This window comes from Rattus norvegicus, chromosome 9, assembly GCF_021556685.1.
Source record: "Rattus norvegicus strain SHRSP/BbbUtx chromosome 9, alternate assembly SHRSP_T2T, whole genome shotgun sequence".
NCBI lineage: Eukaryota > Metazoa > Chordata > Mammalia > Rodentia > Muridae > Rattus > Rattus norvegicus.
The window spans coordinates 85,388,669-85,407,335 of record NC_141542.1 but is presented as its reverse complement, the minus strand read 5'-3'; the positions used below and the strand labels follow the sequence as shown (position 1 = coordinate 85,407,335).

General features: G+C 35.7%; 1 protein-coding gene and 1 long non-coding RNA gene across 7 annotated transcripts in view; one reads left to right on the top strand and one right to left on the bottom strand.

The window, feature by feature from the left end:
- The window catches only part of Erbb4 (erb-b2 receptor tyrosine kinase 4), a 1,069,446-nt gene that overhangs the window by 372,793 nt on the left and 677,986 nt on the right, over positions 1-18,667 (top strand). For all 6 annotated transcript variants that reach the window (XM_087567483.1, NM_001437634.1, NM_021687.3 and 3 more), the window contains 1 exon segment: positions 17,491-17,642. In XM_087567483.1, the coding sequence (XP_087423609.1) occupies positions 17,491-17,642 (152 nt within the window).
- On the bottom strand, positions 6,075-10,781 carry LOC148003771 (uncharacterized). The gene is made up of 2 exons (XR_015629156.1): positions 10,514-10,781; positions 6,075-7,806 (listed from the first exon to the last, which is right to left on the bottom strand). It is a non-coding gene; the product is annotated as an uncharacterized LOC148003771 (long non-coding RNA).

The following is an 18,667-nucleotide window of genomic DNA, read 5'->3' as shown; positions in this document are numbered from 1 at the left end:
CCCATTGCCCTCATGTTAAGGTTGTAAACAAGGTAACATCAATTCAAGGCAGAGAACAGAATAACCAGTTAGTTCTTAGTCTGTGACCATTCAGGACAGTATTTATAGTGGGAGTTAATGGAGGTCATGATCTTAAGGAGCTCAGTCAAAAGCAAAACAAAACAAAAAACAGAAAAAAAAACAAAAACAAAAACAAACAACACACAACCAAACAAACAAAAATAAGGAAAGAAAAAGGGAAAAAAGAATGAAACAATAAGTGCAATAACTAGAATGCTGAATCATTTATTCCTGACCTCAGCTACCTCCTCCTCCCCTTCCTCCTCTTCCTCCTTCTCCTCCTCCTTTTCCTCCTCCTTCTCCTCCCCTCCTCCTCCTCTTTCTTCTCATTATTACTAATTATTATTATTTAATAATTTTTACAGTCCAGTTGTTATCCCCCTCCTAGTCTGCCCTCCAACAGTTCCTCATCCCATTCCTCCTCCCTCATGTCCAAGAGGATGTCCCTACCCCACGAACCTCACCAGGCCTTCCCACTCCCTGTGTTTTCAGGTCTCTTGAGGATTAGGTGTGTCTTTTCTCTTAGGTTTAAAGCAAAAGATTTTTGCACATGGCAATATTATTGAGATACAAGGACTATCCAACACTATCTGAAACCATAAGTAACAGTCAGACCTCAATTATTAAAAGAGCATAATAACTCAGGTCTCGTAATGAGGACTCGCCAGTGTGGGCAGCACACTGCCTATCGTGGGACTCGGGGTGCGACAGGGGTGGAATGTAGATGTAAGTAAGTTAGTGAGTGTAGAACAAATGCTAACAAACCAACCAGGATTTTACTGTGCAACAATTGGGGTAGGGGAGGACAGTTTTGAACAGTGAGTGTGAAGGAAAAAAAAAAAAAAGAAAGAAATCATAAATCTCCAAAGTGGACTGAAGAGAAATCTTAGCATTAGAAATCACAACAAATGTTGCCTATGGCTCCTCCTTAGCTGGGTGCTATTGGCCAAAGCTGATACCCTAGATGGTGATTTTCATGTGTCAGATACAGTAGGCTGAAAGCTATGTATCTTGTGATGTAGTGTGGACTAAGTTTCTTTATAGACACCTGGGGCAGAAGGTTTCTTTTTCTTTTCTTCTAAAAAGAAATTTTTCTTTAAAAAAATGATCTTTTTTGTTCGGATTTTTTTGAAGGAAAATTGGTAGCCATATATAGGGAAGTTTGAATTATCATTTTATCCCCTCCCCCTTATCTTTCTAGGGTAATTCTAGAAAAGCTTATAAAATGGTACTGTACTAGAAAAAAAATGTTACCAGACAACGCTGAAATAAATCGCAACTGTTACCATTCACAAAGGAATACTATGGAATAACCGTGACATAAACAGAGGTTTGAAAACTAGTAGGCAAACAATGCCTGGGGAAAAAATTCCCACCCAAACTTCAAGTCAAGAGAATATCACTTGAGAAAAGCTTCTAAAATTTGCATGCTGCCTAAATTCGAATGGATATTTTTATTCTAACTACCTTTCATACTCAATATACATGAACAGCATAAATGGGTTTGTCTTCTTCTCCTTTTAAGATTCATTTATTTAATTTATGTGAGTACACTGTCACTGTCTTCAGATACCAGAAGAGGGCATTGGATCCCATTACAGGTGGTTGGGAGCCACCATGTGGTTGCTGGGAATTGAATTCAGGACCTCTGGAAGAGCAGTCAGTTCTCTTAACCACTGAGCCATCTCTCCAGCCCCCATGTGTTTGTAGTTTTTTCTTTTTTTATCTTAGAAACCTTCTAGAAGTTTAGAAATGTGTTTTTTAAAGAACAAAACTTCCACATTTATACAAATCTGAAGACTAAACATTCTATAGCATTGTGAAATTTTTTATGATTTGGTTCATAATTATGAGGTATCTATCAACTATTAACTAATTAGAATACTCCAAATTTAACATATCAGGATTATGTCCATTGTCTTATTTCATTTATTTTTTCTACCTTGTTTAATTGTGACTTTGGTCTTGACTAAATTCATTATTCATAATAAATTAGTATAGACTGAACTCCCTTTCAACACAATGTTGGGGTCATTTTTGGCAATTCATGTCTAGTGATTTATATATTAGTAAAATATTTTACTAATTAGTCATATCTTCAGCCTTTAAATCAATATTTATGTACATGTCTATGTAAACATATGGTCAAATGTGTATGTTCATGTGTGTGTTTGTTTTCTGTAAATGAAATAAAGCGAGGCATATACCCAGAGAATAACTGTATGAGTCTACCAGGGCAGAAGTGATAGAAATTATATTGACGTCTCCATGAGTCACTCTGTACTTTGGGGAAGAATCCAGGTACAGGTGCTAAAACGTAAAAAAGAAAAATAAGAAAGTTCAGAAAAATTAAATTGAGTAGACCATTGCTGGAAGAAATGGGTTCTTTAGGACTGAAAATAATGAAAAATTTTAATTCATTTAAGAAATTTCAGATTGGTGGTTTAGTCTCTGGGAGGTCTGGTGGGGTCTGGTTGGTTGGTATTGTTGTTCTTCCTATGGAGTTGCAAATCCCTTCAGCTCCTTCAGTCTTTTCTCTAACTCCTGCATTGGGGTCCCCTTGTTTACTCAAATGGTTAGTTGCAAGCATCCTCATCTGTATCAGTAGTGGTCTATCTCGTAAAGCCTCTCAGGGGACACCCATATCTTGATCTTGTTAGCAAGCACTTCCTGACATCAGCAATAGTGACTGGGTTTTGGTGGCTGCATGTGGGATGGCCACATGGAGGGACATGTGACTCCAGCCATGTATGTAGCAGAGGATGGCATTGTATAGCATCAATAGGAAGAAAAGCCCTTCATCCTGTGAAGACTCCTTTCCCCAAGGTAGGGGAAAGCCAGGGCATTGAGACGGGAATGGGTGATGGGAGTGGGAGCATTCTCATAGAAGCAGGGGAAAGGGACGGATATGGGAGAGGCAGGAAAGGGGATAACATTTGAAATGGAAAGACATATAATAGCCAAGAAAAATAAAATTAAAAAGAAAGAAATTTCAGAATAAGTCTAATCGAATGATTTTCACATTTGTGATTGTGTTTGAGTTCAAGGACAGAAAGCTATTAAAACATCTTTTGAATACTTTGGAAATTCATTTTCAAAAAGAAAACTTTTTCTGATTTAATATTCCATGGATGATAGGGCAGGATGTCAATTTACAGAAAATCTTAAACATTATGCCAATGACTATTTGATCCAATATACTATTTTTTTTAGCAGTAATGGAGAACTGGTGATATTTAACATGATTGCCAAAGAGCACAGTCACACATATGCACACTGGGATGTAGCATGACGCTGGAGAATGTTTCAAGCTTAAAACAAAAACCCAATATTGAATAATCACTGGCCTCCTTCTGGCAAAATGCTTTGAAAAATCACCACCATCTATGCCAGTGTCAACTGTTTCAAGTACCTTTTGATTCTTGATTGATTAGTACTTAATTTTACTGCAGATTTGAAAAACTGCAATAGCCAGGTGAAGAGGCTTAGGTTCATTATAAAGTTCTAACTTCAGCAAAGTTGGTAGATATAAAACTGACTCAAACAATCAGTAGCCTTCCTCTATTCAAAGGATAAACAGGCTGAGAAAGATATTAGGGAAATGACACCCTTCACAATAGTTACAAATAGTATAAAATACCTGAGTGTGACTCTAAGCAAGTGAAAGATCTGTATAACAAGAACTGCAAGTCTTTGAAGAAAGAAATCAAAGAAGGTCTCAGAAAACGGAAAGGCCACCCATGCTCATGGATTGGCAGGATTAATATAGTAAAAATGTTCATCTTGCCTAAATCAATCTACAGATTCAATGCAATCCCCATCAAAAGTCCAACTCTTTTCTTCATAGATTTGAAAAGAGAAATGTCCTCAGTGTAGAGGAATGCCAAGCCGTTGAGGTGGGAGTGGGTGTGTAGAAGTGAAAGCATCTTCATAGAAGCAGAGAGAGGGAGGAGGGGGGATAGGAGAGGGGCTAAAGGGGATAACATTGAACCGTAAATACATAAAATACCCAATAAAAATAAATAAAATAAGTGTTACCAGTCTGTTTTTATTCACCCATTCCTTTTATTCTTTTCCGACGAGTCATTAGGTTCTAAAGGCATAGCTACCTAGCATTTATGGACATTTTTAACACTTCATTTCTAAATCAGGAGAAGAATCAAAACATCTCTTTGAGATTCTTTAACACGGTACTAAATGTTGAATTCCAAGCAATTAATCTAATCGTGTTTCCTTTCAGATCCTACTCTTAGATAATTTGTAATCAAAGAGGTTAATATGAGTAAAACTACTTTGTGAATTATGCACTTAAGACATTATTATCTATATAACTCTTATAATAGCTTAATATCGCAATCCTTTGATGTTAAGCTATACTGTAATTGTTAATGCAGGTTTATTTTTAAGTGAACATGATTTTTGAAATTTGAATGTATAAAAATTTAAAATTTAAGTTGATTATTTTTTCATGCGAAAAGAATGTTTATGAAATGCAATGAGATTATTTGGAAATATAGGGATATTGGCATATGACTTTGAATTAAAAATATTGAGGATTATATTTAGCATATAATACTATATTATATAGTAGATACATGCTTTTGTTAAAACACCTCACATAACAAACAAAACTCCTGTCATCTAATAGCTGTATTTAATTTTCTCAGCCAAGACTAAGAAAAGGAAGTCTGTCTGAATATCTATTTCTATTTACAGAAGGGACTGATGTTAAATAGCTAAGCACTCTTAAGTCTACCTGGCAAATTAAGGGCCTGGTTTTGCTGCTGAATACATTCAGTGGTTGCGATTTATTTCCTTATCACTGGAACGTTTGATGAATGCTTTCATAAGAATGTGATACTGAACTATGAGACATTAGCCTTAAGAAAAATTTAATTTCTGTCCCCAAGTAGCTATTTGATGCTCATTATTATCAAGATTTGATTATTTCTAAGAACAATAATGAACATCAAAAATATTATTTGAATTATTGGTAAAGCAAAATTTTAGATAGCATGTAAAATTGCATAGCCATATATCCATCTATCCAATATTTATTCTTTTTTAGAGGATCAAGTTCTCCCAAGTGTTGTAATAGAGTTGTGAACAAAATAGAGTACTTGACCTCAAAAACCTGGATATAACTGAGGTTAGAATATGGCAGGTGCAGTCGGTGTTATATAGTGCAATGTTAGAGACCAATTTCACTCAGTGTACCATGAACAAAGTATTACTGGTTTATCATTGATCCAGAAGATAAACTCATAAATCAATAGTAATCATTTAAAAATACTTAGTCATGCTGGAAGACTTGCAATATGTTCTTGTAGCATGAACTTATTATGTACATGAAATATTAGGTATAGCACCAGAAGAGACATGATTTTAAATGAGGTCAATGCCTTGTGAGTATAGATGTAGTCTAATTTAAAATTTTTTATTATTGTTGTGATCAGTTGTAAATGTGACTTTTATTTGCCAGATGTAACTGTCATCTTAGAGATGTTCTACTAAAGAAGCTTACCCTTTCTGGCTTTTACTGAACTCTGACTGGCTGGTTCAACTCAGCTGCTTTGGCCCAAACTCCTTTCCGTGCTGACTGGTTCAAACTGGCTTCTCCCGGTTTCTCACTGAATTGCTTTGCCTGTCCTCATAATAATGTTGGTCATATATTGTAATCTCCTGGCTGCTCCTAATCTCTGGCTCTTTCTGTCTTTGCCTAGCTTGTTCTCTGTAACCTGACTCTAAAACAATCCTGATAAAACTGCCGTAAACACACATCACACCCTTGATGTTGATGGATAACCTGATCAAACCTTAACTACATCATCCAGCAGTATTGGGAACAAAGGAAAATACCTTTGGTACACAACATAATTTTTTGAAAATTAGTATTTATATTTTTTCACACGTATATATACACTCCTATTCCTTGTTATTTGAGATAGTTTTTCCTATAATTCCTGGTGTCACAGTTGCCCCCTTCTCAATCCCAGAAATAACTGGCAGATACCTTGATGTCCAGATTCATTTTTATTCCTAAAAAAAATCTTTAAAACAATTGATTGCATTAAGGGGTTGGCTTATTGTTGTTAACAATAAAAAGGTATAACTATGCAAGACTGGTGTCTTAAAATATACTCATTTTAAACTATTTAAAAAATCAATTTGTATTTTTCTGTGTTTGAATCAAGTGACAAACATACCTAAGCATTGAATATTTAAAAGAATGCAACAGAAAATTGATTCTATAAGACAGTTTTAAAACTGTCAGCATAACTCTGAATGCCACAAGAAAAAGGTACACATTTGTATAATTTATCAAAAAATGCATATTATTTTATTATAAAATATGTATTTGTGAAAGATAAAGTGAATCATGTTCAGACAAGGTTTTCCTACTTTTAAATATTGATCATGTTTGTGCTATGACTGTACTGAAAATGCTGGTGTGTGATTTCCATTCCCACTTGTATGTGTAGGTGAGCAGAGAGTGAGTTGCTTTTAAATTTTTATTTACCTTCAAGAAAGTGTATAAAATCTTCCAAATATTAAACATATGTGTAATTGCTTTTTCATGGAAGATATTTGCATTTCAAAGTCTTTTTTCAAAGATTTACAGAAATATAGGAATAACAATACAAGTACTGATTTATTTTAAACTTATGTTTGCCCATTTTTGTTTCCTGTATGTTATATAAAGAAAATAAACTGGAAGTCTATTTATTATTATTAATTAATTATTTGATTCATTTATGTCCCAAATGTTGCTTTCCTCTCAGTTCCCCCTGCCAGATATCTACCCCCCATCTTTCCTTCCCCTTCACCTCTAAGAGTGTACCCTCCCTGGACATAAACCTTGGGATATCAAGTCTCTCCAGAATTAGGCATGTCCTCTCCCACTGAGGCCAGATAAGGCAGTCCTCTGTTATTTATGTGCCAGGATTATTGGAGCAGCCCCTCCTCTTTGGTTGGTGGCTTAGTCTCTGGGAGCTCTCAGGAGTCCAGGTTAGTTGACACTGTTGGTTTCCCTGTGAGTTTGCCATCCCCTTCAGTTCCTTCAATCCTTCCCCTAACTCTTCCACGGAAGTCTCCTCCTCAGCCAGTCACTGCTCAGGCAATCCTTCAGTCTCTGCACCTTTTTGTCCCTGTATTTCTTTTAGACAGGAATAATTTAAGGTTGAAGTATTTGAAGGTGGTTGGTGAACTCATCCCTCTACTGGGGGCCCTGTCTAACTACTGGAGGTGGTCTCTTCGTGTTTTATATCCCCACCTTTGGGCATTTCAAATTGCATCTGATGCTGCAGCATGATGACAATGATGGTGATGATGATGATGATGATGATGATGATGATGACGACGACGACAAAGACAATAATAATGTTAGTGGATATAGGATATTTTCAAGGTTACGTGGAATACTTTTGTGACCTCTAGTGGTTTTATAATTATTTTTGTTATTGTTGTTTCACAGGGAGGCCAGAATTTGATGTTGGGTGTCTTCCTCAATTCTTCTCCATTTTATTTTGGAGACAAAATCTTTGCAGAACATGAAAAGCCATTGGTTCAGCTGTACTGGTTAGTCAGTGCCTCCAGGGATCCATGACCTCTGATATTCTAGTACTGGAATTACATGCATGTACTGTAGTGCTAATTCTTCATGGCCATGTTAGACATCTAAATTCATGACTTCAAGCTTCTTGAGTGGACCAGAAGTCTCTCCAGCCATGACATCCATAGTTTACTCTTAAATTTAGAAGACAGGGGAATGTCAGGGTGCGAGGTGGGAAGGGGTAGGTTGTTGGGTTGGGGAAAGGAGATAACATTTGAAATGGAAACAAAAAATCCAATAAAAAAGAAAAATAAATAAAAATTAAGCAAAAAAGACATTTCTAAATCAAACATATCTAATAATATAAACTGTGTCACATCTCTTTTCTTGCATGTGTCACACTGAATAATTTAATTTCATTAAAAAGTTGGACTTCTATTTTTCTATCTTTCACAGTCTTTGCTACACTGTAAATTTTTGCTACATTTATAAAAACAAATAAGCCATGTAGGACATCAGATCCTTAATTTCAGGCTTCTGTTACACTTTTCTTGGTAACACAGAATTCAAGCCAACATCCACATAGTATTCACTGCCCATCAATTAATCGTTCATGCAAGGACAGACTTTTCCTGTAATAGCAACTTTGTAGTGTTATTTGTGAAATTATAAATACGTATAATCATATCTGTAAATTAAGTAAAATTAACTTAAAAAGTTTAAAATATAAACAAAAAGAAAATTTGTTTGGTTATACATACCAAGTTACTTTAATAAGAGCTCATTTCACAATCAGTCTTAAAGGTAGTGGTGTAGAGAAGTATGTCTAATCTATTGTGTTTTTATCTACATATAACGGATTTTATTCTTTTGTGAATAGGGATTGGACTCAGGGTCTCAAACATGGTAAGGGAGTGTTGCGTACCTCAAAACAATATTGACTTGTGAGTTCAGACAAGTAAGGCGAGATATCAGGACCAGCTAATTCTATATAATTATTGTGACATACACGTATATTATTTTTTATTTTTCAAGATTTTGTACCTGACTAATGTTTTACCCAATTTCTACCCCCATCTCTCCCTACCAAAATTCCTCTGATGCTTTCCTCCTCCCCTTCATATTCGATCTCTTCTTTATTATTGATAAATGTACATATGCATTTAAAAATGACTACCTGAGATTGTATGAGCCTAAGGGTTCCTGTCCCTGAAGAAGATTGATTCTTCCTGTCTCAGCACATCTCAGTTGCCTGTAACTCCTTTTCTAGGGATAAAACCACTTACTACAGCTGCACAGAATTATTTCCTAGAATGTGGCTTGTTATTATTGATAACTATTTCTATACTATGAAATGATATATATTGTGGATATATCGGGGAGGTATTCTGTTTTTTATGGATAAGCTTAATTTCTGCAAAGAGTTTATATTGTCCAATGGAAATAAGTCAAAGCCAGGAATTTTAACTTTAGTAGAGCTTAAAAATCAATGTGAATACAATTACTCTACCAAAATATAATGTAGATTTTCTATTCTAATATAAATTATTTTATAGATAACAGATGGTATATATTTATTATACCTTCCATGCATAGCCTAAAGCTTCATATATTGTTTTGCCTTGTTAAAATCTATCAAATAAATGTTTGACAGAATACACACAAATGTATGTCTGCAGGTCCCTATGGTGGACAGTTCCTCATCAAATGCCCAATTTGAATTAATCCTTAAAATCCTGTGGTTACTTTACTTCGAAGCATGGTTATTGTCTGAATGCAATTGCTAACTTACTAGTCAACTAAATCATTTTCAGAACAATAAGAATAATGGAAGGTTTTAGACTCTCATCTTGACTAGCAGATTTTAGATGATCAGAAAACAATTTAAACAATATGATATAATTTTATGATGTAGTGTATGGTAATCTCAGGAAAATATTTTGTGCTTTTCGTCTTCTTGAGAAATAAAACTAAAAACTCTGTTTGAAAACAGTCTAAAATACTTTGTTAAAAAGCTGCTTCAGACTGGATTTTACATGTAAATATTCAGAAGATACATTAAATGTTCTTAGGCAAAATGCCATTGAGCTCACCCCACCTCTCCTGAGTTCACTTCTTGTTAGGGTTTGTATTAATTTGAAGAGGTGTTACTTGCTACCACATCACCAAAAATTAGCAACCGGGATCCATGCATCATAGGTGGATGAGCTTGATTTTGGGTAGACTAAGATTTCTACTTTGAATTATGCAAGTTCACCATCTGCAATTGGATCCAGACATAGAATAGGCCAAATACAGGCACAATGTGATGGCCAGAGCCTGTACCTTGGCTTGGGATTATCTCATCCAACAGCATGACATTTGACTGTCTGGCTCTTTAACCATATACAGTCCTGTCTTAGTTTCTTACAGAAAAGAGGGGCATGGCTTAAAAAGTGGCATGCTTATGCAAGCATGTTGTTAAGGATCACATAAAAGGATTATTCAACACCAAATTTCAGTTCTGAAAATATACATACTAATAACATGTATATACTTACATATGAATATATGTATATATGTATATACTTACATGTATATATACATGTAAACAATATGTCCATTTACATATACAGATATATATGTATACATAAATCAACAAAAATGTAAAAAGAGGGCATGAATTTGAAAAGAAAGCAAGGAAGGATGGGTACATGGAAGCGTCTGAGGGAGGAAGGTGAAAGAAGAGACATTGTAATCATACTATCAAAAAATAAAAAAAATATTTTAAGTGGCATGTTTTCCTCTTGTTTTTTTCTTGTGTTTCCCATCAGTGTTGAGTCTGAATATTTCTAGAACCTGCCTCTCAGTTTCTATTCAAATAAACATTTATCTATGCAAAGAATGAAAAGGAAACATTACCTGAGACCAGAGCAAGCAGCATGGTACAGTCTATAATGAACGTATGTTCTTACTGATGCTGAAGATGGGAGCCTTGGTGTGCGAGCATAGCAACACATTAAGAACATTAAATCTATGGTTCTTTCATTTATTTCTAACAGAAAAAAAAAACAGTCTCCCAGGCTGCCACTTTAATTACAGTGGATGGCAAAGGTCTCTCAGTGAAGAGGCAGCACGATCAGGCTAGTTTTTATTACACACAGGGGGGTGGTTGAAGGCTGGATGATCTAGGGAAGAAAGATGTTTGCTAATGTTTACATACTTAGCTCCCACTGGCACTCCCCCAGCTTGGAGGCTTGCACCGTCCCTCTGATTCTGAGAAAGTGCATCCAGATTCACAGCAAGACTTCAAGGAGCACCAGATGATGGGGCAGATGGCAGATGACTAATTTGGCAAGCCTTGATGAGTGGAAATTGTTTGCTTTAATTGCTTGTCAAGTCCAGTACCTACATTAAAGTTAAGAGCCTAGCACTTGCACAGAAAACACAATACTGCAATGCAAATTAGGTCTGTATTTTAGAGGAGGGCACTATAAGGAATGGATCAAGGATGAATTCGGAAGAGATGATTGGAAGTTAATATTATTTAAACCAGATATAGGTAACAAATATGATTTCTAATAATTGGATCATTACTATATTTTTCTATCCTTAAAATAGAAATTTTATAAAATATAAATGAATAAACGTATTTGAGGTCAGAAAGACAACTAAAGAGCATTAATGAAAGTATGTATAATCATAACATTAATAGTTGAAGTGTCATATTGTACATTTAAACTCATCCCTAATTCATTAAACATTACAAAGATAGTGGTTGAAACATCTAATGGCAAACAAAGTAGAAAAATGAACATTTGTGTTGGGAAAACTAGGATACGATAGACTACTAAAAAAGCATCACTCAGAGATTGGAGTAATAGCTCAGTGCTTATTAAGATCACTTGATTATGAAGAGCAAAGTTAGGATTCCAGCACCCACATCTGGATCAGCCTGTAGCTCCAGCTTGAGGGTTACCACACCATCTTCTGACCTTCCAGGATACTTGGATTTCTGTGGTATACTCATGCATATGCAAGTATACGGGCACTCGTAAGCACACACACATACACACACACACACACACACACACACATGAACACACACATACACACACATACACGAACACACACGCACATACACACACATACACGAACACACACATACACACACAGAAAGAAAGAAATCTTAAATATAAACCTCATGCATAGCTTTGGTGACAATTCTCTCTCTCTCTCTCTCTCTCTCTCTCTCTCTCTCTCTCTCTCTCTTCCTCCCCCTCTCTCTTGCTGTGTATGCATGTGTAACTGTTTTGATAGTCTTTTATTATAAAATAATAAGGAGGAAAAAATCTTTAAAACCATGTTAAGAAGTTCTCATCATATATTAAATGTAATCAGAGGCCAAGAATTGTTTTTAGTAAAGAAAAATGATAGGGATGGTTTGTTTATTTTAAAGAGTATATTTATTTTTCCCTGTATGGTGAAGTGAAGGATGAATTTAAAAATCATACAGAAATTCTACATATCAGGTTACAATTTATTTCAGAGCAGAGAGAGAGAGAGAGAGAGAGAGAGAGAGAGAGAGAGAGAGAGAGAGAAGGAGGAAGGGATGGAGGGAGGGAGGGAGATGGACAGACAGACATGTGTTGGGTCAAATGACCACAGTAGCCCAAGTAACAGATTTGACAATATTCAATGATATATTTTGAAATGAGCTGATGCAGCTCGCCATTTCTGCATACTGATAATATGACTCAGTAATAGTCACTCGAATCTCTGCTGCAACTTAAATGCTGCTTGATCTTTTGTATTTTAAAGTTTGCACTGACTATGTATTTTAAAATTTGTAATAACATGTGTTAACATAAATAATTTTATGTTGATATTTCTGAGAGAGAAGGTACTTGTTAGTATTCGAACAAATGATAAACAAACCTTACTTTTGAGACAATCTCTTGTAGCCTGTCCTACCTGTCAACTCTTCATGTAGTGAGAATGACTCTGAACTTCTAATTCTTTTCCCCAACTTTTTCCATATCAGGATTGCAGTTGTGAAACCTAGCTGTCCAGTGTTCTGGGATCCAACCCCTGGTTTTTTGAATGCAAAGCAAGCGCTCCACAAGCTGAGCTATACCCTTAATCCTCAGGGGAAAGTGATATTTTAAAAAGTACTTTTTCATGATTGGAACCCAGTTTTAAACATTCACATGTCTGTATTTTCCAAATTATGGACATATAAGATAAGCATAAAATATATATTTTTTTCTTATGTGCTTTTGCAAAGGTATGAGTGTTTACAGAAAACCTTAGACATGTTCATCAACTGATACAATGTTTCTAGGCAGAGTGTTGACTAATTATAGATCTAATTGTTTTATCACCAGAAGCATTCTGATATGACATTTACGATTTTTATTTAAATTCTTTTGTTTTTTCTTTTAGTTTGCTTCTTTTGCAAACTGATATTGTTCTGAGATCATTGTCATAATAGGCGTAAAGTTACAAACTAAGTTATTTTATGATGAAGATTGGGAATATTTTACTTCATCATTTTTAACTACCTTCCAGGAATCATAAGATTGATGTTGTTAGCCAATTATTTAATTAGTACAAACTTTTAATTCCAAACCTTTTTAATGAAGAGGACTATGTTGGATACCAGTTGTGAATCTAGAGACCCTTGTGACCAAAGGCATAGCCACATTCGTAATCAAATCAATACCAAATAAAATAATTGGCAATTGGATTAGGGACTCACATAGATTTGACACCTGCAGTTACAGTTGGAATGATACTTTTGGGAGTATAGATAAATTTAGGATTTCTGAAGCTTAAATTGATGTGAGTTTATCATTCGAAGACTTTATAATGGCGTTGGCAAACCGGTTGGATGTTGTTAAACTTGTTTGAGCAGCTGAAGAAGATTTTTCAATTCTGCTTTGATAAACAGCTTTGTGAAATCAATGAAACTTGATGGCTTAAGCATTGTCTTGTATACATTGCCTGATTGTAAAATCGATTGACAAATGAAGGTTGTGAGGCATTCAATAAGAGCTTCATGAGGAGAACTACAAATGATTTTTATGCTTCCATCCGAACTAATTCCTTAAAAACCAAGTCTGCCTTTCAAGATAAAAGCTATACTTGCTATAGCATTGATTTTGCTCAGTTCAGATCAAAGCTAAATATAAAGAAGAGACTTACTGTGATAAAGATAATTCCTTAATTGAGCAATATACAGTAGGAGGTTTCAAGTATGAGAGTGTCTGGCATAAACTATTGTTATGAATGTGACTTTATGTTTATTGGAGTACCTAAATATCCTTCAGAATTATTTATAAACATATTTATTGTAACTATTTGAATAATGTATTCGCATAGCACACACCCAGAAGTGGAAACAGCATGCAAGTGCAGTTACCTAGGAAGTCCATTCTGTAACGACAAAAGCAGAGCTAGAATGATGATGCACTTGAAACCCAAGGGATGCCAAGGACTGACAGCCATTATTAGTGGCTAGAAAGATGCAAGGGACAGCCTACCTGAATTTCAGAGGGTATGTGAGCCTGTGGATGCCAATCATTTAGAGTCCTAACCCCCAGAAAGGTATTTTAAAAATTCATATTTATTTAAGAGAGGGTAAAATGTGTGAGGGAGTGCGTCAAGGAGGGGGGCTAGAAAGAATGTTGTCTCTCCTGGAACTGAAGTTACAAACAGTGTAAGTTCCAGCAAATGGGAGATGAGAACTGAATTGGGGTCCTTTCTAGAGAGAGCAAAGTGTTATTGAATTAAGCCTCTACTCTATGATGTGTTGTCACAATACACATTATTACTCTCTAATTTTTTTTTATTTTCAGATCGTTTATAGCACAGGCTAGTAAGAAACTATGTGATCAAGGGGATCATGAAACATTCAAAATATATGACTTTGTCTTTCCAGTGAGCTAGCATGTCGAGCTTGAAACCATATTATGTACACGTAAAAATTATTATTTTCTTCCACTCCAGGGACTTAATATGTTTATCATTGTCACTCAATTTCCTGGGTCTTCTTTCTGAGTATGCAGTCCCTCATATACTTCATTGGAATTGCTTTGTGCCTGGAAATTTCAACACTCATCCTTTTCTTTCTATATAATAATAGAGTGTACAATTTTCATATGGGCATATAGACAGTAAGAATGAAAAACATATTTCACCCCTTCTTTTGAAACTGAGATTAGCCTTGGTACTATTTTTTTTGATATGCCACCTTCTCACAACACACGCACACACACACACATACACACACACACATACACACACACACGTGCATGCGCATGCATATATATATATATATTTTCCAGCTTGCCTTGATGCTAAAAGTTCTGTTCTGGTTTGCTACAAGAAATGCAAGTATGGAGGCCAGATCTAATGATATTTTTCATTACTGAGAATTTCATGTATGTATACTATGTAATACATGTATACTATGTAATATATTTAATAGTATCAGATCCATACTCCATTTCCCATCTCAATGAACTTCAAATGTATAAAGCAATATAAATGTCTATCTTTGATTTTGACAATAATGATTTCTGTCTGAATAAATTATGTTCTTCCTTCCACTTGTATTAAATATTGCTTATCAAGAGAAATTCATTTGTTGTAAAAACTTATTAGTTTTTCAAAGAGGACATGCTCTACTTTTGATAAATTGAACTTTACTGACTTGGTAGAGAATATCCTCTTTGTAGACCTGAAAGATTGGCATCCACAGGCTAGCTTCCCCTCTGAAATTCAGGTAGGCTGTCCCATGCATCTTTCCAGCGACTAATAATGGCTGTCAGTCTGTGGCATCCCTTGGGTTGCAAGTGCGTCATCAAGTAGTTTTGCCTTTGTGGTTACAGAACACACTTCCTAGGTAACTACACTTGCATCCTGTTTCCACTTCTGGGTGTGTGAACTTATGCATGCATAGTATATGCACGTGTGTGTGCACGGGTACTAAGTAGTTCACAGATGTGAAGGCCAGAGATTGACGTCAGAATGTCATTAGACAAGTTTCCATCTATCTACCTATCTATCTACTATCTATCTATCATCTATCACTCACTCCCTCATTCCCTCAATCAATCAATCAATCAATCACTCATTTATTTATTCTAAGAATCACTTACTGAACATGCACTTCTTGCCATTTTGGCTAGAACTTTTGGCCAGTAAATCCAGAGATCTGCTTATATTTTCCCTGCTCAATCCTCAGTGCCAGGATACAGATGTGCATAACTACAATTGATTGTTTATTTATTTCATTTTTTACATGAGTGCTGGAGGTATAAACTCAGACCTGTGCTTGAGCAACAAATACTGTTCAACCATCCATCTGCATAGCTCAGGGGCTGTGCTCCTCTTGAATGAACATAAACGCATTGTGCCAGGAATCCTTACCGTCACTTTAACTGCACCACATTTACACAGACACTATTGCTAACAAACATCTGAGTACTCAGCTTGTGAAGAAGAAGCTTGCAGTGGCTATGGCTTCTGAGGTTCCAGTCTGTGTGCTGTGGTTAGGCATCATCAGCAGTAGAGCACGGGATAGGTGAGGAGCTATCTTCTTGGGTTGGGATATCCCTCTGCAGGCTTTGTCTATAGTTCAAAGTTTTCACAGTCTCTCAGTAGTGCTCTGGATTCTATCCATAGTCTTCAAATTTTCCACATTATTTGTTTTGTTATTTTTGATGTACTTATGGAAAAAAGGCTTTAAATATTAGGAAATACTCTGTAAGATTACTTTATCCCATCTGCAGTATCCCACCCCCAAAATAATAGACATTGCTATTTGTTAGTTCTCTGTATAATACAAGCAGATGTGTATGTGACTTTTCTTTCAATCTCTGTCCACAGAGTCTTTGATGTTACTTGTGTTTTACTCTGGGTACACTATGTAACTTACTTTAAGAAATACAGTCTTTAAGTTAATCATTAATACTGTGAGATTTGTATTCCAATGTTTTAGCCTACTGAAATTAATCTATGCTGAGTCATGTACAAAAAATAATGTGTATTAAGTGGACACCATTTATGTTAAGATGTGGTTAATAATATTTTAATATTATTTTTCAGAGTACTGCATTTGTGTACTCTGAAAAATAATATTAAAAAAGGAGTGTGGGAGACAAGTTATCTACCAGTACACGGGCATAACAGACATTTCTTCATGGGCTTACATAAGAACAAAAACATAACCCACTGATCAAATATCGAGGATTAGTATATGCACCAGCAGACCATTATTCTTTTGAACATTCATGAATATGCATGTGGATGACTCAGTTAATATCTGCATCTTGTGAAATACTTACTTATGGTAGACTTTTGAAAGATATTTAAATCATGATGCTTAACATATTTTAAACATGGTACTATTGAGGTCGGTCTTCATGTGTATATGTATATCACTTACATGATCTGCTAGAACAGATTATAATACAGTAGATAATAATCAATTTTTAAATGTTGTTGCTCTCATCTTTCAGTTTTATTTACATGGAGATAATTACTTTATCAAAAAATAGCATAAACTATGAATTCCAAACCAAAAATATATTTAGATGAAATTAAATCATCTCTTGACATGCTTTTGTTCAAGGACAGAAAATGTGATTATTTCAAATTTATCTACATAAATATAAATTAAGGGATTCCCATGGGACTCCTATTCATTCCCTTTGCTTAGAATGTGTTATTAAACAATAAAAAGATAATTTATCTCTCAAGGGATAGTGGTCTATGACCCTCGATCACATTTGAATAACTTGATGAATTGGGGCGAACCATGTAGCAATCCATTTTGTTCAACGCAGTCATCTACATGTAATACAATTTACGGGGTGTCTTTGTCTTTTCAGTGTGTGCCGGAACAGAGAACAAACTGAGCTCTCTCTCTGATCTGGAGCAGCAGTACCGAGCCTTGCGCAAATACTATGAAAACTGCGAGGTAGTCATGGGCAACCTGGAGATCACCAGCATAGAGCACAACCGGGACCTCTCCTTCCTGCGGGTACATCTCTCTTTCTCTACTCTTTGTTGCGATGTCATGATTTGCAAAGGGAATCCTGCTTGACTAGACCTGGTAATTGTATCCCGCTGCCAGGCAGGGGCTATGACTGTGGGCAGGAGATAAGCAACAGAGAGGCACCCTCGGGCAAATGATAAGAGTAGCCGTGATGGACATCCCGGTTTGGAGGAGCTGCTGTCGCCATTAGATTGATAAAGATATTCTATCTGGGTTTAGTACAGGACATACTGCAAATCAGTCTTTTTCTGACAGGATGAGAACTAAGAGAGTCAGAGGACCAATCAGATAAGAATGGGTGGCTTTAGTCATTCATCTATTATCTGCCGTATTCCTGTCACTAGAAGAGAGGACTTTGGGAAGAGCAAATGCTCTCTCACCTCCTAATTTAGATAAATGAAAAAAGTTTTTTGAAGTTTTGAATTTTAAGTAGATTTAGAGAAAGATCACAAGTAGATGCATACATAAATGTGATAGTTATTAAAATTACATAGCAAAGGCTAAACTGTATCCTAGAAAGAGTTGCCCTTAGTAGCTCTCAACATTGGAGTTCTTGGCTCTTGTTTCTGAATCGCAATGCCCAGAAACCGTTCCTGGCCACACGAGTGAGAAAGTAAATGAGGCTGTGGCAAAGGGGCCGTGAAGAAGAGAGCTGAACAGCAAGGCAGCAGAAACAGAACGTACATTAGTGTGATGACGTTCGGAGTCTACTCTAATGACAACTGTGTCTTCCAATTTCTATCTGCTTCACTTGATTTCATTGAAAACCCAAAGCATAGAGCTATACATGCCTATGTCATATATGTTGTGTAAGCGATGCCATGTAAAACTATTTATAATTTTGTAACCTTTATCATTATTATTATTTAATTTTTTATAGTTCAGTTTTTTCCCCCTCTTGACCTACCGTCTAATTGTTCCTCATCCCATACCTCTTGCCCTGTCTCCAAGAGGATGTCCCCAACCTCCTAACCCCACCCTACCAAGACTTCCCACTCCCTGGGGCCACA